At 44.1% G+C, this 22,827-nt stretch overlaps 2 protein-coding genes across 4 annotated transcripts in view; one reads left to right on the forward strand and one right to left on the reverse strand.

Moving 5' to 3' along the window:
- The window catches only part of OR8D4 (olfactory receptor family 8 subfamily D member 4), a 56,679-nt gene extending 55,075 nt beyond the window's left edge, over positions 1–1,604 (reverse strand). The window contains exon 1 of the mRNA XM_084783292.1: positions 720–1,604. The gene's annotated coding sequence lies outside the window, so the exon portion shown is untranslated. The remainder of the gene's footprint in view (positions 1–719) is intronic.
- Positions 219–20,817, forward strand: ZNF202 (zinc finger protein 202). 3 transcript variants are annotated; one of them, XM_084783280.1, is made up of 8 exons: positions 253–354; positions 1,637–1,689; positions 14,864–15,357; positions 15,935–16,145; positions 16,508–16,596; positions 17,369–17,498; positions 18,044–18,163; positions 18,538–20,817. In XM_084783280.1, exons 3-8 carry the CDS (start codon positions 14,956–14,958, stop codon positions 19,503–19,505), a joined length of 1,920 nt encoding a protein of 639 aa, XP_084639406.1. In that variant the 5' UTR covers positions 253–354; positions 1,637–1,689; positions 14,864–14,955; the 3' UTR covers positions 19,506–20,817. The 3 variants fall into 3 exon arrangements, with proteins under 3 accessions (XP_084639407.1, XP_084639405.1, XP_084639406.1); XM_084783279.1 differs by lacking the exon at positions 1,637–1,689 and having other exon boundaries at positions 221–354; XM_084783281.1 differs by lacking the exons at positions 1,637–1,689; positions 18,044–18,163 and having other exon boundaries at positions 219–354; positions 18,538–18,620.
- The last annotated feature ends 2,010 nt before the right edge of the window (positions 20,818–22,827 follow it).

A 22,827-nucleotide genomic window follows, 5' to 3' on the forward strand; every position in this document is an offset into this window, starting at 1 on the left:
GCAATAAAGCCCAAGCTCGGGGTGGGGGGAGGGGGGAGGGTCGATTGATTTGCTGCAAAAGGGACTGGCCTTAGAGGGCAGCGATCCTGTGGAGGCTTTCTCCAGACTAGGTATCTCAAGAGCCCCTGGCCTCAACCCACAGAAACACAACGAGTGGACCAAACCTCCTACAGCCTAGACAGGCTCCACCAGGGCCTGGAGGCGGGGCGAGCGGCCGCTTCCGGTTCCGGACGCAGAGGCCCCACGTGTTCCGACCCGCTGGACCCCGCGCGACTCGGATCCCACTCCGCTCTTTCGGCCGGGAGTGGGTGGGGAGCACCGGGCAGGGGAGGAGCCGCTGGAGCCGCGGGAGACGTGAGTTTCGGGGGCTTGGCCGGCGGGCGGGGAGTGAGGGCCGGGCAGGGCGGGAGAGTGGGGAGGGGCCGCAGACCCCGCCCCCCCGGCGCCGGGCGGGGGCGGGGGGGACAGCGCCTGCTGGGAAAGGGGTGGCGGTGGGGTCCTCGCTGCTTAGGCGTGGTAGTCCTGTCACCTCCTCGCAGCCGGAGCCGGGACGTCCGGAGAGAAGGGTGGCGCTCCAGGCTTCTGCGCCCAGCCACCTCCTTCCGCCCCGTCCCGGGGCCTGCGGACACGCACTGTACCCCTCGGATTGCATCCTTGCCAACTGACCCCGGTGGCCCAGAAGCCAGTGGGGAGTGCTCTAGGCCCTTTGATACCCCCACCTTGCCTCCTCACCAGACTTTTCACTCTGCATCTCACATTGCTCAAGAATTCTCCCTGAGGGCTTTTCCTTCCCTTCTCTCCTTCCCAGCGAACCCCGCCCCCCTCACACCAGATCTTATCACCTGTGACCATTGCCAGGCATTGGACGCTGTCTAGAGGGTGGCTCTCACCTGGTTTAGTGGCAGACCCAGAACTTCCCTGTAGATAGATACAGAGGCTACTGGCTGCACTTGCAACTTCCCTCTCTTCCTACCCCGAATAGCCAGGTCAAGGACCTCTTCTCTCTCTACCACACTGCACCATGCACCATCCTCGGGACTTGTCTTAGTCGACTGAAAGTTTGCTAGTTTATATTCCATGGTTGTGCTGGTCCGTTGGCACACTTTTTTTAACCCTGAGCCGTGGTTGTCTTGTATCTTACACATGGATAACGCCGTCTGTTCTCTGTGCTGAACTCCCCCAAAGGGAGGCATATAGGCCCAGCTGATGTTGAACTGCCTTGATCCCAGACAGTGCCACATCAAGGATTTTGCTGACAGGCTAACCTTAGAAATACTATTGCTGTCCACACTCTGCAGGTGAAAGCCAGGGAAGCTACACTGAGGTTATAAGGCATTTCTTTTTGCCTCTTTTTTTTCTTTTTCGAGCAACCCCATGGACCTTGATTCAGAAAACTGTTTTATTTCAAAGATGTACTGGGATGGCCACGGGAGGCTTGTTGGGAAAAGCAAGTGACAGTAGAGTAGTTACTTTGTGCCATCAGTCTTGAGTAACTTTCTGCCATTGCTGCCTAATCTAAAAGGAAGGGCAGGGTTAGAGGGAAGTGAAACATGTTCCTTCCTAGGACCAAGCACTGATTCCTTCTCCTCTCTCCTCTGTATACATAGCCTTTTACACTCTGTCTGTGTTATTGCAGGGGACAGTCATTTCAAGGCCACTGCAAGATTTGCATCACTTCAGGATATATAGGTGGCTACACAATTTGACACAGACATACAGCAGCTCTAAACTTACTGCTTCTAGTGTCCTCTTGTCGCCTGAATATGGATGTACCAGATAAGTTTGTTCCTTTTTGCATGAAACCTCAAACTTACTTCCTTTGCCCAAGTAGCTGGTATCAACTTTAATACACAAGAGATACTTGTTCAACACAATGCTGAGCCTTTGCCTCCCCCCCCCCCAACTCTGCATGTATAAGGCTGAAGTGGTGCTGTGTGCTCTGGATTTGAGAACCACTGTCTTTGGCCAGACCTCATGGCACTTGACTTACAGAGGTTTGAGGACAAAGACTCGCAAATAGTAGTATTGATTCATCTTTCATGGGTGATCTTACCATTCAAGTCCGAGTTATTTTGTTAAATCTCTTTAAGATGGAAAGCCAAAAGCTACATCATATTTTATGGTAAGTTGAGACACTAATGAGGGTTGTTTTTTGGTTTGGTTTTGGTTTTAGTTGTTTTGTTTTTGTTTTGTTTAGGGGGTTGGTTTGTTTTGTTTTTTGACAAGGTCAAGGTCTCTATGTAGCCCTGGCTGTCCTGGAACTCACTATATAGACTAGTCTGGCCCAGAACTCACATTTGCCTGCCTGTCTCTGCCTCTGAATGCTAAGAGTAAAGGCTCGCACCCAGCTCCCCTGATTTTCTTGAGCCCCATGATATGAAAACAGCCTGTCTCCCTTGGAGAATAAAACAAGATAGTCTTTACTGATAAACCACCTGATGCCCCAAAGAGCTTGGGATGCACAGTACCAAATTGTTAACCACTGTCCCCATTACGGGCTTATTGCCAAGAAACCCTGGCACCCACTAATTTTAGTGCCTCTGTATCCAAGTTGTGGTGTGTATTTATTGAGCTCCTTTTTTTTTTTTTCTTTTTCTTTTTTCTTTTTTTTTTTTTTAACAAACTATCTGGGAGAGTGGTAAGCCCAGGAACATATCCTGTCTTAGGGGACCCAGCTTACCAAGGAAAATAGACACTACGCCCACACCAAGAATGACTGATGGGATTTCTTCTGCCCTCTCAGATTCCTCTTGGTCAAATCTCAGAGATCCCAACCTTTGTCATCACATCTATGCAAGAGAGCCTCAGACCAAGCCAAAGGAAGTCACCTAGCACAGAATAATAGGTAGCCAGGATGTATTAATTGTACAGATGTAGGAAGTAAAACTTGTCCTGAGTTACCTACATCCAGCCTTGGGATCCAGCTACATTCTTATTAGTTATCCTGTTGACATTAATTGATAGTTGCTCTGTTGTGAGATTGGGGTTGACTGTATTTGTTGTGGGATTTACATGCATCTGCTTAACTTTGGCTGCCAAATAATAAATGCTGTTTTCTTCTGGGTGGGTGTCAAGTGTGATGTCCCTTACTTTTTCAGCTTCAGATTAGTTTGTGGTATTTTGTCTTAAATTTGTATGTAAAGATTGACCCACACTATTTAAGTCAATAACTAATTCTAGGTACTATGCATTAAATGTAGGGAAATTTACTTCATGTTGGAGCTTAATGAACATGATCATAATAACCAGATTTGCAATTGTGGTTTCTCAAAATATGTATTTAAATCTAGCCTATCTCAGTTCTTAACAAACCTCTTTCATCATCCCTCACTGATCCATTGTGAGCCAAACAATAAACAAAGAGCACTTTTCTTTGTTCCTCTTGAAGCCTCTTCTTATTATCCTAAAATCTGGAAAGCTTCTCAAAGGATGATCTACTTTGCCTTTAGATAGTCCAAGATGCTATATCTCACATCTTTGCAAGGTAGAACAGAGTACAGAATGTCGGTCATCTGTCTCTCATCATTGCTATCTACATCTATGTATATGAGAAACATCTTATTAGAGACTGAATTGCTGTGATTTTTATATTTTCAATTTACCATATTCTCAATGACTTTTTTTGTTTTGTTTTTCGAGACAGGGTTTCTCTGTGTAGACTTGGTTGTCCTACACTCACTTTGTAGACCAGGCTGGCCTCGAACTCACAGCCATCCACCTGCCCCTGCCTCCACCTTAAACCTTAATGCTGACTATAAAAGCAGTCAAATTTCAGAGTAGAAAATAATTAAGCTTCTGCCCATACTGCCCATCCTGTACCAGCCACTACTTACTTGATTTCTTTCTTTCTCTCTTCTACTTTTCCATTCCTCATTCTGTTTTGTAAAATCTATTGTAATAAGCTTTGAGCCAATATTCTCTTGCTACTCAAATGTGACTTTGAAGGAAAAAAAGTGGCCAAAAAAACAGCTCTCAGGGAGCAAGTGTAGCTCATGGTAGAGCAGTGGCCTGATACACAGTTTTGGATTCCATCCCAACACTTCCAAAATAAAACCAGTTTTTCAGCATGGCTTAAGGCTCACTGATCACGACATGTTTGACTGCAAAAGCCAGGGATGCCTTGCTTTCACTTTGCCTTCCGCATTGAGCTTTCACAGAGCTAAACTCACTGAATATGAATCCCATTGTGTCCTGCCAACTGCAGAAAGGGAAGGGTCTTTGCATTTGGTGAGCAGAAGCCTTGCTGATTCTGTCTTCAATTAAAGACCCTCTCTAGCCCATGAGTTCTAGCGCGTGTGTGTTGGACAGCTCATTCAGTTCAGTTTATAGTGCCTCCCAAACAAGGACTGTTTGCTTTTGGGGTCGAGTTTAACACTTCACTTGTAGTAATACAGTAAATAGACCAGCCTTTCCCCTCTGTGATCTAATTTTTCTTTTGTAATTATGAAGAAATAAAATGGACTGTTTGCTTATTATTTAACTCTTGGTTTCTCCAAAGAATTTAAAAGAGCTTGAGGCAGAAAATAATGAGCGACATTGAGTATCTACCCTTTGCCAGATTCTATGCTGAGAGATTTTTATAGATCACTTCATCACTGTGCCATAACATAAGCATGTTAACCACATTTCAAGGATAAGGCTGAGAGTTAGAGAAATGGAGCCATGTGAAAATAGGGATACATTCCCAAGATTCCAAAACCATGTTCCCTTTAGATGGGAAGAAGGATGTGCATATGTATACAGAACAGTTGAAATAAGGGTGAGAATTTGGCTAGCGGGAGGGCCATGGTGTTACATTCTTTAGATTTGTGCAGCAGCAGCATTAGAAGAGAATAGTCAAAGGTTCCGATTAATTTTCTTGTTTTACTCTAGAACAAGCTGAAGGCCCTAGTAAGCTCTGGTAAGCAGTTGTATTCACGGTCCCTGATTATGAGGCTACATTTGTCATTTGTGTTCTGCCACTTTTCCTGGAGAGTTGTGAACGGATATCCCCACCAGATAAGACATACATGACAGATCAAAGAAACACTTCTACTCAATGGTAGCCATTGAGTTCATTAATAACAGCTTGAGAAAGGGGTTGCTCATAGGCACAGAGGGACCTGCAACACCAAAAAGTTCACCCCAACATGAACAACAACTCTTGTAGCTACATGCCCATAGCTCCCTGCTCAAACTGAAGGTGGCTCCACCAGAGTCACCTCTTTGTATAATATTGGAGGGGGGGCTTCATGAATCTTACAACGATATGAGCTTCCTGAGCCTAAGATTCAGTAACTCCATGAGACTTTAGAACCATGCCCTACTGCCTCTCTAATGGGGGATCTTTTATTTGGGAGGAAATGGCTGCACAACATTCACTCCTCTCTGAGGTTCTTATGTTCTTTACACTCTTATCTTCCAAGATGTTCCCTGGGCCTTAGAATGGGTAAAAGAGATGGCTGATTTTTCTTTCACTTCTGCCTAGGCATAGGGGCCAAAGCACCATAGTAACAGTCACTTACTCTCAGCAGCTTGGCCATTTGTATCAGTCTCTGCAGCACCCACTGGTGGGAGAGGGGCACTTTTCTATATCAGAGGCTGACGACAGCAGTAATCTTTGAGTAAAGACAGTTGTTTCACAGGCAATTAGGTACATCCCATTCATATATTAAAACAAAATCCATATATAGTTACTTCACCCCTGGCCCTCCTGACCTTCCTAGCCAAAAGTATTTCCTTTTGCTTAGCAAAAGTAGGTGCCAGTTGCTCCTGTAGAATAGCCATTAAATCTGGCAGAAAGCACTTGGTTGTAAATGTAACTGTTGTGCCATTATTACAACAGCTGGCCTATCATTCCTAGCATGTCCATAGATACAGACTTTGTATCTGAGCGGGACTATTGGTGACATTTCTCCCGCAGTAGTCTGCATAGCACCTTCAGGCGCTAGGAAAGCCACCCAGCAGGTAAAAGGCTTCCAGCCCAGTTACAGATTGATTTCTCATGTCCCAGAGGAACTATGCAGTGTCTTTAGCAACAGAGTCTTATTACTGTTTCCTTTTAAAATGAAACCAGTCGCATTGGCAATAGCTTATATGAAACAGTAGAAGGTAAGGGAAGAACTCACAGATCTCCCTGGCCAATGTCTCATAGGTAACCAGTTCCTAACACTGGGATTTTTGCTCAACAACCTTATGACTCCTGGGAGTGTCCACTCACATGAGATGAGTTCCTGCAGACACTTGAATTGCTGTTTTTACTGTCCTTGCAGATTCTTTTCTAAGTCTGCAGGACACTCAATGGGTTGACATTGTAGGATACCTTTATCTCTGAAGACCATTTTAAATAAATATCATTTTGTTTTTGGCAGCTAAGAGAAATATAACTGTTACTAAGGCCCAATGTAGCATGGAAAGATCCTATTAAAATCAGTTGCCTTTATCAAAAAAGCAATGTTATGGGTGGGAGGCACTGCCTTATTGTGCACTCCTTCCCCCTAGGCCATCCACTCCATGCTGAAAACCCACTGTGCATCCCCTCTCATCCCCCTTTCGTTCCTGTGGGCCACTCTGCACTGATGGGCTAGATTGGCTAAGGGCAGTTAGGGTCCTTCTCTTCCATATTGCACTTGCCACTAGAGCTAGCTCTGTTTCTAACAAGCTTCAGATCATTGTCATTGTCACTGCTGTCAGCCACACATGGCCTCTAAAAGGGCCCTGGGCTAAATGACTTCAATATGCCTTCCACATTAGAGTCTGGTGGCAGCAGTAGTCCATGGGTAGGAGACTGCCTGTTCCTTGTCATTCTGGTCTTGCTTCACCAGTTTATGGAACTGTTCAGATTTAAAGCTATTTATCAACTGCCGTCCCAGGAACTCCAGCTCATCCTAAGTCTTGCCACATTTGCCTTTGAGTGACCAAAAAAGTCTGCTTTATATGCCTTACTGGTCTCGTTTTGACTGATTTTTAACACTTTACAAGCCCAATATGCATGATGTTCTGTAATTCGCATCCACCAGAACCTCTTCTACCCAATAAAGATCATCCCCTACTGTGGACTCAAAAAGCTACTGAAGCCCTATACCAGTCCCAAGGTCGCTATTGAGTCAGCTTCTTAACTTTCCTGGGGCAGTCTTGTCTAGTCCAGTGAGCTGGGTATCAATCACCACTGATCACATGTCCAGTTTCCCTTCCTCTGTTGTTTTTCAGTTTCTGAAAACCAGGTATCCCTACTGGAGTATACGAGTTGCGCTTCAGAGACTGGTTTCCCTCCTCTTGCGTCAGGTTGTATGTTCTGAGTCTCAAGTGAGGATGAGAGGTTATGATTCTGTTTCTCCAGTCCTTTGATACTTGGACTGATCCCATCTGCACTCATGTCTCATAGCCTCATGGGCCGGCAATGACGGACTATCTCATTCTTTGTTTTAACATCTGTTCAGTTAAAACTTCATGTGCAGAGCAGTTACTTACTCTGTGTTGGGCCACTAGTCACTCCCTGCTTCCTCATGCGGAATCACTAATTTTCCCTTTGCGGTAAAGGTTGGAGTTGTAGGATATCATCTCTTTTGCCCTCTTCACTGACTTATTTTCCCATGGGATCCCAGTTTTTTAATCAGGGGTGGGAGTGGAGTGCTTTTTAGCACGGGTCTAATTTGTGCTGTCTCCCTTGTACCTGCCAAATGCAGGAAATGACAGCCCAACACCCCCATTTCATCTTAGTTTTTTGCACCTTCTGCCAAGTCAGAGGGTAGCATTCACATGTCTTTTTCACATAATAATTCCTCTCTTACATGGGCAGGTTCTTTTTGGACAGGTAGCTGACCTCACTTATGTGACTTTTCACTCACAATGGCCATAATTGCTGCTAAAAATGACAGCTCATATATTTTACTTTCAGGATTTGCATATATTTTCAACGTCATCAGCTTTGTTTGGAAATGTCCCTCATGTGCATGGTAGGTCTAATTCACTAGAAAGGAATACCACCTCATACCATTCAAGATGGTGAACTTGGCATTCTCTCAAAGGACACTCCATTTTCATGGCTTCACCTTGATGACATGTCTAATCACCCATCACAGGAAGCATGAAATGCCACTTCAGAAAGGAAGCACTCTATCCCCTACCACATGCAGAACAGTAGTCACATCGGAACTGCCTCTGTGGATGTTCTCATCCCGAATCAGTCTTAGTTACACACCTTAACCTGTCACAGTGACCGTGCAGCTGCTCCTCCCCAGTCATCTATGATTCTTTCAGACTCTGTTTACTTGCCAGATGTGTTGCATGTCTCTTGGGGGGAAATGTGAACAAATAGTTCTTCATCCCCAGGTAACCTGTTAATGACAAACCAAAAAGAAAGAATTCCACCCAATTTAGTTTGGTGATCTGGTGAGTCTATTAGGGAGCATAGGTGAATCAAAGGCACTTGCATCCCAAAAAAGGTCCATCCCAGCATAGGTGACAGTTCGTAAGAACTGTCATCCTGGTTCTCCCTACTTATGTTAAAGACAGTGCCACCAAGGAGTTTGTTCCCCACAGCAGGTGCGTACTGCTTCTACCTTGGGGGCTTAGCTTGCTGAGTATAACAACTTACTGAGTTTCCTAGGTTTTCTGAGTTTTGTGGCCATCCTGAGCCTTGTTTTACTAGCTCTCTAAGCTTTTTGAGCTTCGCTCTTCCCTCAGGAGGAAATGACTACACACAGGATATCTAGAGCTACTAAAGACAATCATTTAAGTCCAATGGCTAATTAACTGTCTGAAGACTGTTTTCCAGCAAAAAGGAAGGTCACCCTTTTTCCTATAACTAGAAAATATATCTTTTAGGATACAAAATTGAGTGTTTTTTCATGTCCTATGGTTTTTATGTGTTCAAGAGAACTGAGTTAGAGCAACCTCTGTCATGTGACACCTTCAGATAAGGGACAGAGAAAGTGGAGCCAAGAATGATAGAACAGTCATAGTTTCCCCATCCTCATGTCTAATCCTTCTTTGAGTACCTAGCAATGCATACTGAAGAGGCCAGGTCACAAGGCTTCCCTATCTTACGAAGTGTTTTTGCAGGCGTTTGTCTTTTGCTATTCCTGACCAAGAACCATGTCCCACTTCAGGGTGTCTGCTAAGAGGGACACTGGTTATGAGGAGTGAGCATTAGGTAGAAAGGCAAGAGCCTAGATCCCAGGAATTTGCTGCAGAGCCATCAGGTTTGATTCCAGGATTTTATCTTCCTGTGGAACTCTTCCAAGGACAGCCAAGAAAAATAATGGAATTGCAAGGCATTATGCATGAAACCTTGTACATCCCAGGAACTGTAGAGGGGCGTGAAAACCACATCTTCATGTCTCCATCAATGCTTGACATTTTCACAGAATATTTGAACTCATGGCACTCCACTGCATTAGAGCAGTTATCTGTGGAAGATTTACCTTCTACAGGGGCTCTAGTGTGTGACCTGGAGTGTGAACACTACCCATCTACCAATCCCCATCTCCTAATGGGACAAGAGTTCCTTCCCTTCTCCGTTTACGTTACTACTGACCTCTTTCCCTCCATCTTAGTTTTGAGACTGCTAAAGTAAATGTAAAGCAAGCAGCAGAGATATCAACTGTGGAACATGTAAAAACCCTAGCAGGTTTCATGTGGCATCTGCATGGCTGAATTTTTTTTTTTTAAGAGTAAAGCCACACAACACAAGATCCCTTCTGTCACTACATACACTACATACAGTGTATAGAATCTCTTGGACCTGGTGCCCCTTGAAGACCAAGGGGATTTCTCCATCACTGATTGTTGGTTCTTAGACTTTTAAAGTATAGAAATCTTTTAATTAAGTTAAATTACCTTCTATAGCAGCTCTTTTTATCTGCCTCACAGGAGTGAATATTAGGGAAAAGTGATATACATTGGAAAGCTGTATCTAGGTAAATAATCAATATTGATATTATATTAAATTTTTTAATGTCTGGTTGGTGCTTACTAAAGCTGACTGAAATCTCAAAAAAATATTTTTCAAATGCCCAGTTTTATGTACTGTGCGTTTGAATTATCCCCCAATGTGACCTGAAGACTCCTGGCTTCATCACACTTGAAACCACTGAGAATGTCTTGTCTGTACACAATGAAGACAATAATTTTTCTTTATCCAGCTACCCAACACACTTTGCTGAACATATGACTAATTAATCATTAATATGGCATGGTAGCTATCCTTCCCAGAGGCAGAAACTCAGTAAATGTTCTCTGTCTTAATCAATTATGAAGCAAGTACCTACTGTTTGCCAGAATTTGAGCAGGGTGCAGCATGCCCCTCCCTTCTGGCCTTTCTAGTCCCATGCCTTATCCTGCCACCAGAAGAACACTTCTTACAGCACACTGTGTACTGTGATGAAGAGAGACCCACGTTCTTGTTCATCATATGGGAGGTGATCAGTAAGGCAGATTTATAAAACAGCAGAGGGAAGGGTGAAATTAGACAAGTGAAGGCTTAGGAAAGAGACGCTCAGAAAATCTTGAAGAGAAACAAAAGATGGAACGATAGTAATTTGAGCAATGGCTCTCAGGGAGGTGGTACTCATGGTTTTAAAGAGGCCCAAGAGGTCTGGTCTTGAAATTTTGAGTATCAACGGGCAGTGGTGGCGCAAGCCTTTAATCCTAGCACTTGGGAGGCAGAGGCATGTGGATCTCTGTGAGTTCGAGGCCAGCCTGGTCTACAAAGCAAGTCCAGGACAGCCAAGGCTACACAGAGAAACCCTGTCTCAAAAAACCAAAAAGAAAGAAAGAAAGAAAAGAAAAGAAGAAAAGAAATTTTGAGTATCAAGGAATTTCTGTGGTGGGGAAAAAAATCTCTTGGGGGACTGGAGAGACAATTCAGTAGACAAGGGCTCTTCTTTCTCTCACAGAGGATTGCACTTCTATCCACAGCACCAAATATCAGGCAGTTCACAACCACCTGTAACTTCAGCTCCAGATAATCCAACATCTTCTGACCTCCTGGGGTACCTATACATACATGAATTTTAAAAAAAATCACTTGAGAGCAGAGATCCAAATAACATACTAAAACTATTTTTCAGGAATACCATAAAAATGTAACATTAAAACCAATCCAAGATTACTAGAACCATTAGTGCTAAGCTAGAAACAAATGAAAATGTGCCCATTTGTAATTCTACCAAAAAAAAAAAACATACTTCACTAAAGATGAGCATAAAATTAAAAACAAAAATTTAAACTATCAAGAAGTATAGAAATTTAGTACAAGGTGGCATAGGAATAATTGAACTCAGCAAGATGGTGTAGAGGGCAAAGGTGCTTACTGCCAAATTTAGTGGCCTGATTCATAGAACCCAACTGGTAGACAGAAAACCAGCTTCTGCAAAGTGTCCTCTGACCCCCAGAGTACACCACGTCCACATCCACACACAATTTTTTAAAAATAATTGCAGAACTATGAAAAATGGAAGCTATATTGCAAATTATTGAGGACAATAAAATGAAATAACTTGGGCTAAAAGAAATTTGGGGACTGTGTGATTATTGGCCATAAGTCAAATAAAGTGCAGCAACAGTCAAGGAACAGCTAGTGAGAGTCAGATAGTACAGAACAAAATGACTGATAAACAAGGGGTCCCTAGGATGGATGTCACTCTTGTCTGGAGGAGGACAGTTGTAAAACTTGAACTAAAACAGTCACTCCGCACACACTGCCTGACACAGGCCAGTGCTTTTCCAGGGTTGAGACTGTAGTCAGTCAGAAGATGGTAGGTTATAGTACTCAACTAGAGAATTTAATGCAAGGGAAAACATGATGAATTTGAAAGGCATTTGTTAGATAGAATTAACAGGACTAGCAACGTGTGAGTATAGACAGGGAAAAATTGGCTTTGACTGCCTAGATAGGAAGAAGATATGAGAGTAGAGATTCATAGATTTTAAATGCATTTATGGTGCTCTTTGTTATCAGGCTTTAGATTGTAAAAATCATAGTTGTAAAAATCAGGTTTCACAAGGAAAATAAGTAGTGGCTATGTATTAAGACATAGATACCCGGGTGTGGTGGCACACGCCATTAATCCCAGCACTCAGGAGGCAGAGGCAGGCATATCGCTCTGAGTTCAAAGCCAGCCTGGTCTACAAATCAAGTCTAGGACAGCCAAGGCTACACAGAGAAACTCTGCCTCAAAAAACCAAAAAAAAAAAAAAAAAGAAAGAAAAGAAAACAAACAAATAAAAGACATAGATAATGACAGAGATGGACACAGGTTGCTTTTAACCTACTTAGGTGATTTCTAGAATAGGATCATAGAAAATATCTCTGAAGATATGAACCCTAAGCTGTCTTATAAAAGATGGGTAAAGCCTAACTAAAAGATCACAGGCAGAAGGAGCAGTGTGTAACTTTGCTCCAAGCCAGCCAACTGCCATCTTGGAGCATTCAGCTATACCCCCTTGCAAAAAACTCCCAGCTGGGCTTGTTTATGTTTCTCCAATCCAGGTAACCAGCTGCTCCCTACTAACTGGCAAGTCAACACATTCCTTACAGGAGGGCCCAGAAAACACACACACACACACACACACACACACACACACACACACACACACACACACACACCAGAGAAGACTAGAAAGACTAGAGCAGAACTCCATCTGTACAGCTGTGGGAAAGCCTTACATCACTGCTGGGCAAAGCTTTCTAGGCATGTCTCTGGGGGAGGAGTAAGCTCGCCTCTGTAAGTAACCCCTCCCTATGCCCCATAGGGATGCCCACTCTCGTTTCCCAGAGTGAGGTTTGGTGGAGTTGTGCCTCCGTTTATTAAGAACTTGAGACAGTGGGTAGATATTGCTTGTTTCCCCTGGGAAGGATTTTTTTTTTCTAGGAAGGAATTGTAACAAACCCTATTCAAAAGCTAAAGTCCATGGGACCCTTGTAAAGATTGTATGCACTCAATTCAGGAGTAGGGGCGTTGCTATAAAGAATAGCAGAGGGAATAACACTAGGTCGGCTGGTGTGTGATATACTTGTGTAAAAGATCTAGAATGTGAGAACCTTGTTCACTAAAAGCAAGAGTGACTGAAGGATCTTCGTGGGAAGAACATGGCCACATTTACTGTGACTGGTAACACCAATTCAGGGTGTCCAACTTTTGACCTTGCACAATAATGTCATCTACAAATGTGTTGGACTGTATTCATAGCTATCCTGGGAGATGTGTGGCCCTCGGGCTGCAGGCAGGCATACCTGCTAAAGAATGGTGACTTGAAGACAGCAACTCCAGAGGCAGCTGTACCTCTCTAGATGAAGCCTGGTTAGAGCATCATCAACTGAGGAAGTGGGAGAAGGAACACTGTTAAGAAGTAACCACACACCTGTGGCTGTAAGAGAGGGCAGAGTAGAGAGTGTGTGACAGGTACATTCCTTAAAAAGTAGTGAGGCAGCTGGGCGTGTTGGCGAACACCTTTAATTCCAGCACTCGGGAGGCAGAGGCAGGCGGATCACTGTGAGTTCAAGGCCAGCCTGGTCTACAAAGTAAGTCCAGGACAGTCAAGGCTACACAGAGAAATCTTGTCTCAAAAAACAAAAACTTAAACTTATACTTAAAGCACTACTTTTTATAATACTGAGTAATGGCATTGGAAAAAACTTTAGAAAGTTCATAGTTAATATTGAAGCCCCGTCTCCCTTCTGAACATAGCAGATAGTAAGACATTTAATCTCAAATATACACTAATAGGAATTTTACCGTCTCCATTCTGTTGATGAGAAAAGTCATTTACAGAAAACTTCCCACTGGGCCACACTCCTGTCCCATACCTACTGAACAATAACAGTCAACTTTTGGCACTTTTAACCCCCTTACTTCCAATCATATTAGCCAGCCAGAGATCTCACTAGAAAAGTAGCATTTCTAAAGATATAACTGTCTAGACATACTGAGTCAAAATGTCTTGGAGAAAAGAACACAGCAAAATTACTGTGGATTACTCTATTTTACTCACGGTTGAGTACTGCAGGGAGCACACACAGGAAAGCATGGCTCTGTTCAGGCAAGGTGCTGAGACCACACTGAAGTAAGAGGAGTAAAATGGAGAAGTTTAAGAGGTAGGGTTGGCTTAAGAAAGTGGCTTCAACCAATGATAAAGAATCACAGAGTTCAATCCGTGAATTACTAAACGAGTAGTTTCTTAACAATTAGTCTCCACCAAGGCTGGAAGAAGGTAAGTTTGCAAGCAAGGCTAGAATAAATGTCCTTTGAGCATTTGTGGGCCAGTAAGTCACTCAGTTAAAGATGTTTTAGCAAGATAGAGGCAGGCTTTAGGAGTGCTGTTCACTGTTAGTGTCTTTCCTCACTGTCATTTCCTGGAGTTCCTAACTCTCCCATTTTGCAGAGGTGTATATGTGTAATGCAGCCTTGCATGGTGTGCACCCACCCTGTTGACGCCCAGGATAGACATATTGTGAGCCTGCAAGGCACACCATGGCCCCTGGAGCATTTCTTAGTACACATTCTGAGCAGCTTTCTCCCAGCCATCTAAGTATGGGGAGCTCAGAACGTGCTGCTATAGTCCAGACAGGAAATGATGGAGCCAAGAAGTCAACAGGAAGGAATGGAAGAAAGACATTAGGAGGCAGAACTCCAGTATTACAGATAGAGCAGTGTACCACTTTCCTCTGGGCTAGGAGCCCTACGTAGGAAGTAAGGGTAAAGGACCTTCCTAGGCCATGGATATCCTATCCCAACTGGATTCCTTTGCAACATACAGTTATGGAGACTGGGGAAAGGAGAAGTCAATTAATTAAGAAGTGTGTGGAGTATTACCAAGTCAGACCTGTCATCTCTGTGTAAGTGCAGGTTTCAGTTCTTTCATCTTTACTTCTCTACCCTAGGTCCCTTAGGAGGAGCCCCTTGAGTTACCCAGTCTGAAATACATAATGCCGGTCTGAGAGCTAAATGCTGTGATAACACCAAGAGCCAGGAAATGGCAACAGCCTTGGAGCCAGAGGACCAAGATCTTTGGGCAGAAGAAGGCATCCTGATGGTGAAGCTGGAGGATGATTTCACCTGCGGGCCAGAGTCCGCTTTGCAGGGGGATGATCCTGTGCTAGAGACCTCTCACCAGAACTTCCGACGCTTTCGCTACCAGGAAGCGTCTAGCCCTCGAGAAGCCCTCATCAGACTTCGAGAGCTTTGTCATCAGTGGCTTAGGCCAGAGAGGAGGACAAAGGAGCAGATCCTTGAGTTGCTCGTGCTGGAACAGTTCCTCACTGTCCTGCCTGGAGAGCTGCAGAGCTGGGTGCGTGGCCAGCGGCCTGAGAGCGGCGAGGAAGCAGTGACGCTGGTGGAGGGTTTGCAGAAACAACCCAGGAGACCAAGGCGGTGGGTGAGGAGGGGGAGTCCTGATCTGTGTGATGTGGAGGGGGCCTGTTTCCAGAAAGGCTGGATGTGGGGAGAGTATGAGGGTCCTGTAAATTATCCTTTAAATTTTACGGGTTCTGCTTTTGGGTTACATCGAGATCATTAGCCCTAATGGGGCAGGGATGTCTGTGTGTATGTGTGTGAATGTGACATTTTAGGCTTCGAATCACCTACCTGTGCCACCTCAAGCCTGGGTTTTACTGTTCTTTGGACATTGAACCTTGGGGTCTTCAGAAAACAAGTATTATGACTTCCACAATGTTCACCTAGACCCTTAATCCCAAGACCCCTTTCCTAGAATGGTTATCTGGGGCAGCAAACAGTAAGAAGACCTGAGGAAAGGATCGAAACCACAGGGCCCCCAAGTGACTGGAGTAAAAGATAAGAAAAGGAGAAAAGTAGGACAGTACTGGTGTGTTGCCTACCTTGTCTTTGTAAACGTAATTGGTTCTTCTGTGAGTGTTCCTCCTAAAGTAACCCCTGATGACAACCAGACATTTCCTCCTGACTCTGTGGTGACTGGAAGTTAAAATTATTCCCAGGTAACCGTCCATGTTCAGGGCCAGGAAGTCCTGTCAGAGGAGACACTACACCTAGAAGTGGAGCCGGAATCTTCCAGTGAGCAACAAGATCCAACACAGACCTTGACCCCTGAGCAGCCCCATGAGGAAGCCCTCCAGAGCACAGATCTGAGGACCCCGGAACAGGAGACCTTGCAGCATGAAGGAGAATGCCAGCCCCTGCAGGAAAGTGGTACGAAAAAGCCTCAGCAGGAAACAGTGGCAACGTGATGAAGTGGAAATGGGGGGTTATGCTATCCCACACAGGCTAGACGAGTTCTAAGGGAAAGACAGAACAGAATCTTGATGTTGAGAGCAAAAAGAACCAAGTAGAACCTGCCTCCAAATGCAGCCAAGTGTAAATAGTGGTGTTCTTGAGTGCTACGGCACTCCACTGGGGCTATAGACAGTGGTGGTTAGGATAATTCTGTTCCTGGACCAGTTTCTTGATTCTCTTAGCAGAGAAGTTAAGGCCACATTTTGTTCACTCTAATAGAAGATGCTTAGCCTCTTGCCCTTCATGTCACGATCTCTATCTCCTTCCTCACCCCTTAGAGGTTCCTGTGTCCCAGGATCCAGACCTTCCGGCAGAACAAGGGTCTGGACACCCAGAGATGGTTGCTCTTCTCACTGCTCTCTCGCAGGTAAATCCTAATTCAAAATACATATTTGAGGATTTGTTGGTTGTTAGCCATATGCTGAACAATTAGGGATACAAGGATGCACACTTAAGAGTGTGAGTTTTCAGTTCTGTGCATATGTGGAGTTGGGGAAGAAACTTTGTAAAATTAAACAGTTGTTTTCAACTCCAGTCTTCATAGTCTCTTTCTTTGCCAGAGGTACTAACTAAAGACACTCAGTGGGATTATTTTTCAGTATTCAGTACAACTTTGAAGTTGTTATGTAAAGAGGGCTTGAGTTTTATCGTTTGTAAGAGTGCTTGACATGACTGCTGTTATATTTATGAACTATCCCTCTTGATCTGAAATTATGTGGCTGAGAAAGGGGGATAGAATTCACTCATGGTTTGGAGTTGTAGTCTTGCTGAAGAAAAGAATATGTTCCTTCTTCTGACTATAGATGATAGTAAATGGAGTCATTTGGGAACAATTCCTAGAAAAAAATGTTTTCACCAAGATCTCCCATTAAAACACCAAATAGGAAGTTGAATGATCTAAGATGTGTCTTGGGTTTTAAACATTATCCTGAAAAAACCACAGTGGGTTGGAGAAGCAGATGCAAGGCCAGTGCTTCTCTCAAGTGCTGAAGGTTCAGAAGCACCACCGTTGGGAAACAGGCTCCCCAGAAGAAATCCCCTGCCTGTTGGGATTCCCTTTGCCTTTCAATGGACCTATCCGAAAACACAAAAGGCTACCAGAAGCATCACATCCTAATTGGATCCTTGTGTCGTTGCAGGGACTGGTCACATTCAAGGATGTGGCTCTGTGCTTCTCCCAGGATCAGTGGAGTGACCTGGATCCAACCCAGAAAGAGTTCTATGGAGAATATGTCTTGGAAGAGGACTGTGGAGTTGTGGTCTCTCTGTGTAAGGAGTTGCATGTATCTCCAGGGCAGTCTAGCCACAGACATCTTTTTCCTACTGGAATATAGGGACTCAAAGACCATGGACTACATGTACTAAACTTTCCCTAATGCATGCCTACCCCACAATGAGATTAAAGATCAGTTAGCAGAAGAAGATGATACCCTTCTAACTGAAAGGAAGAAAAAGAAAAATCATGCTTGGAAAAAATGAATGGAAAACATTGAGAGAATACAGTGTTAAGTTTAGTGTTTAACTTTTGAAGTAAGCATGTGAGGTTTGAAGCAGTCAAAACAAAGATAATCTGCTTTCTTCAAGAGGGGAAGGAGCGAGGATCACAGTAAGTAGTCTAGTTACTGAGTCTCAGGTGAAGGCGCAAGAAATGCACAAGATGGGCAGCACTTAGAGATGCCAAGCTAAAGAGTAGTAATATCTGACCAGTTAACTTACGCGTTTGCTCTGCCGCCTGCCAGTCCATAAAGATCTGCTCTTACCTCGGAGAAGTACTGAGCTAGTCATGATGTCCTTTTTTCCCATCTCTTGAGCAGCATTTCCAATTCCCAGACTAGATGATACCTCCCAGATTAGAGAAGAAGAGCCTCAGGTCCCAGGTGTCCATGAGTCTCAAGAGCCTGCAGAACCAGAGATCCTGAGTTTTACATACACAGGTGAGGAGTACCACACAAGCCTGACCTCCACAATGGCATAGTTCCCTCTAGTCTTTCCTCCTAGGACCCTTCTCATTGCTTCTTTTTCATTATTCCATCTTTTACTTTCTGTTATGGTCTCACTTTGTAGTTCAGAGCTTGAACTCAGTCTTGCCTCACCCGTACCCCATACTCCATACCCCATATCCTCCTCACTGCTTCTTCTAATAAGCCATCCGTCGTTCATGTCTTCTGACAGCCAGACCCTTGTGCCGTTACCCTCTCCTACACGCCACCTAACATTTGTTCAAAAACCCTGCTAAAAATCCTCTCATTGTGTAAGAGATATTATCGCTACTATAACTTATACTTTGCTGTTCTTGCTCCTTCCATAGGAGACATGAGTGATGATAAGGAAGAATGCGTTGAGCAAGAAAACACAGACAAGTCTATTTTGACAGACCCAGAAGTTCACAAGACTCCAGATTGGGAAATAGTCTTTGAGGATGATACAAGTAGACCTAATGAGAGATTTGCTACAAATGTTTCTCAAGTTAATAGTTTCACAAATATTAAGGAAACAGCGCCTGTCCACAACCTGGTAGCAAGGCAGCATCACTGCCCTCTATGTGCAAAAAGCTTCACATGTAATTCTCATCTGATTAGGCACTTGAGAACTCACACAGGAGAAAAGCCCTATAAGTGTATGGAGTGTGGGAAAAGTTACACACGGAGCTCACATCTTGCCAGGCACCAGAAAGTCCATAAGACCAACACTCCTCACAAAAATCCTCCAAACCGGAAGACTGTGGATGGCCCTCTGGGCCAGTCCGAGGTAACTACCCGAGTGGAAAAACCATATACCTGTGATGATTGTGGAAAACATTTCCGTTGGACTTCAGACCTGGTCAGGCATCAGCGGACGCATACAGGAGAAAAACCTTTTTTCTGTACTATTTGTGGTAAAAGCTTCAGCCAGAAATCTGTGTTAACAACACACCAAAGAATCCATGCTGCAGGCAAGCCCTACTCCTGTAGGGACTGTGGTGAGGACTTCAGTGACCACAGACAGTATCTGACACACCGGAAGACACATGTGTCTGAGGAGCTCTATCTCTGCAGTGAATGTGGGCGCTCCTTCAACCATAGTGCAGCATTTGCCAAGCACCTGAAAGGCCACGCCTCAGTTAGGAACTGCCGGTGCGATGAATGTGGTAAAAGCTTTAGCAGGAGGGATCACCTCGTCAGACATCAACGCACACACACTGGGGAAAAGCCTTTTACTTGCACTACCTGTGGGAAAAGCTTCAGCAGAGGGTATCATTTAATCAGGCATCAGAGAATCCACACAGTAAAGACCTAGCTAGGGTCATGTGTGGAGAGCTTAACTCAGCCCTCAACTGGGATGGGATGGGTTCTGTGGTCAACATGAGAAGACCTTTTCTGAGGCATCTCTTTGACCTGCCCATATCTTATGTCACCTCTTCCGGCTACCAAACAAAAGGCCCATCCAGAACTTTTCAGCTTTTCTCAGTTGAGGCTTTTGCTTCACTGGCATGCTCCTGCCTGTACCTCATGGCTGTGAAGTAGGAGAAGAAATTTGGGTGGTTCTATTTTGACAAACTAGGCTGTTCTAGATCCTCAAGACTACTCACCAGCCTCAGCTTCAGTGTGGTCAAGGATGAGTCCTTAGTTCTGATAAAGAGCCAACCTAAAGGGGTCTGTCCTTACGGGCTCAAACCTTAAAGCACACAGCCCTAAACAGGACGTGTCCTGATCGATTTGCCACACACCGACGGAATAGCTACAGATTCCTCACTGTCTCACCTCTTCACTGTACACGTTTCTTTGATGCTGGAGACAAAGGGGAAGAGTGTTGTTGAAGGACAAATCCTTAAGGCTGCTTCACAAGGATTCTGACAGGCTGCCTCTTCCCCATTGTCAGAATGACACCAAGTGCCACACACTGCTACAAAAGCGGGCCTCATGAAAAGCCTCTCGGGGTACACCACCCCTGTCTAAATACTCCTGTCTTTAGCTTTTCTACTATTCAGCCACTGTCAGTTTTGTCCTGTACATGCCTACTGCAAGAGAGATGTTGTACTGGAGTGCTGAAGAATTCAGTAAAGCAGAATAAAGTCAGGGTGAAGTCTGTTACGTTCGCACATGATGTTAACCCTGTCCTCCTTCACTTGGCTTGTGAGAGGGAATCTGGAGCTCTGTCAGCATAGAAAGGCACTGTAGCCAGTGGAGAATCAATTGACTGGGTCACTTCATTTACATGAGGGAAACTAGAGAAGATATAAACCCACTTTGGAAGAATATGAAACAGCCGTTGCCACTGGCCAAGACTCTTAGGATTGTTCTGACACCTTGTCCTTAGTACCCCTGCCTCCGCCCTCTAATGTCAGGGAAGACTATGAACCTTAGTACTTGGGATCCTGAGAAATCATCAGAAGGAAATTTTTATGTGTCTGTGTTACTTGGTTTTTCATATGTAAGTTCATTTTCATCTAACTGTGAACGTATCTGCTGGTGGCCCGAGGGTTTTTCACCTGTTTGAGGTTCCCAGCAGGGCTGAAATTCTTAAACCTCACATGTCTGATCATCTGGAAAGGCCTGGGGAGAGATACTCCATAAACAGAGCACAGGCTGTGAGAATTAAAGCATGAGAAGGCAGACAGCTTTCTGTGCCTGGTTCTTCTGCTTATTTCACAAGTCACAGAGGAATGTGGATTAGCAGTGCATCTTCCCAGCCCTACCCTCCCAGTAGGGAAATTCTCTTCTGAAAGACTAGTTGAGTTTTAATGCCAGTCAGTCATTGTCATGGAGATACGTAAGAAATAAATAAAATGATACTTGCAGCCAAGTGCCCCAATTTCCATTTTGGCTATTCACTGTGTGGAGCTTCAGGTTTCTGATGCCTCTGAAGGCTATTCCTGCTATAACTAAATAGACTTGGAACACAAGTTTTTCCACAGTAGTGAAGGCTTGTCTTAGCTCTGTGTAGAGTGTGTATACAAAGGGCCAACCCCGGAGTTTGCACAGGAGACTAATATTCTGGCATTTGTCAGAAAAGCAGAATTTGTCCTGTGAGAAATGTCCCTCAAAAGATAGTCTAGCTCATACTAATCTCTTAAGGAACATGGTGTACACTGGAGAGGGAATTGGCTTTTCTCTCATGGGTCTGCTTGATTTCAGTAAGTTAAAAGCTGACAAGACAATTCTCCAGAAGGAAAATTTGAAACTGATGTAGTTAGTTGAAACTGCATTTTTAGTGCTATCGTCCCTGCAAAGTTTCCTGTGCTGACAGTATGTCTCTGGTCCCTTTTGTAAATTACTGTGTTTTCTATGACTCCTGCAAAGATGCCCAAGCTTCTAAGTCCGAACACAACCATACTGGAGCATGAGGGCCAGCGATGGTACCTCAGATGAGGAAACATTTTCACTGACCCTAGGGCCAAGTGTAGAGTGCTCATTCTCCAAGGCCCACTTTTAGAGTTAGTCAAGTCCTGCTGTCTTGTAAGAGTAAGAAGACATGATTTTAACATACGGAGGAAGCTCCAGTCTGCTAAAGTAAACTGAATGTCCAGGTGGTTGGAGAATAGTGTAAACATATGTCTAGATTGGGAATAATCAAGAGTCACTCAACTTGACCACCAGAAAGTACCTTGAAAGCAAAGAGAATAGGCTCCAAATTAGAAGCTCATGAATTCATAGGATCTCCAATGGAAACCTTTGGAAACTGTATTAGCATCAAGTAATTAGAGCCAAAACCTACATTAAAGTCTTGCTCCCTCTCGACTCCAAGTCAGGTGATAGATTTAATAAAAAGCGTATTATTTCCACTAGGTGAAAAAACACAGTGTCCCTAGTGATTCTTCTAAAGCAAGCAGACATCTGTTCCAGACCTTTCTGCTAGAAGCCCCTAGACTACTGCACTGCAAGAGAAAGTGGAATATTTATTAGATGTACTTAGCATTTTCATTAACCAGGCTTCCAGAAATGACAATCCAGATGAGAGTTAATGGAGGCCCATGATGGCTTTGTAGAACATAAGCAAGACAAAAATAGCAACTGATGGCCTGCTTTGCAAATCAGCTAATGCTGCAGCGTTCCATACCAATATTTTGTTTTATCAGCACATAAACATACTAAACATTTTCACTATGACATCATTCGTGTACATGATGTATTTTGATCATACTGATATGTATAACCCTTTCTTGTTCCTTCCCACCTTCCTACCCACCCATCTCACTTTCATGACTTGGGGGCAGGGGTTTCCCAATGAGTTTCATCAGGGTGGTTTTAGGAGCATGAGCAGCTTAGCAGTGGCTATGCCACTGAAGAAAGTGTCTCTGCTCCATCAACTGTTAACTGTAGATAAATATTTGGGAAGGAGTGGAAGCCCATAAGTCCCTCCCCATTCCATGACAAAGTATTGACAGGCCAAGCTTGTGTATGTAATCACATGCTGTTACTTTAAAAATGCAATAGGCATTCGTGCCAGGAGGCCAGTTTGTCAAAATACTTTCACCAGTCCTTGACATACAGATTTATTCTGCCTCTTTTGTGATGCATTGAGCCATGGAAGCAAGGTGTAGATGTATCATTTATGCATGATATTAAACAGTTATTTAATTCTCCATAGTTTGATTAAGTATGAGTCTGCACTAACCTCT

The sequence above is a fragment of the Acomys minous genome, assembly GCF_964271855.1.
Source record: "Acomys minous genome assembly, chromosome: 5".
Classification (NCBI taxonomy): domain Eukaryota; kingdom Metazoa; phylum Chordata; class Mammalia; order Rodentia; family Muridae; genus Acomys; species Acomys minous.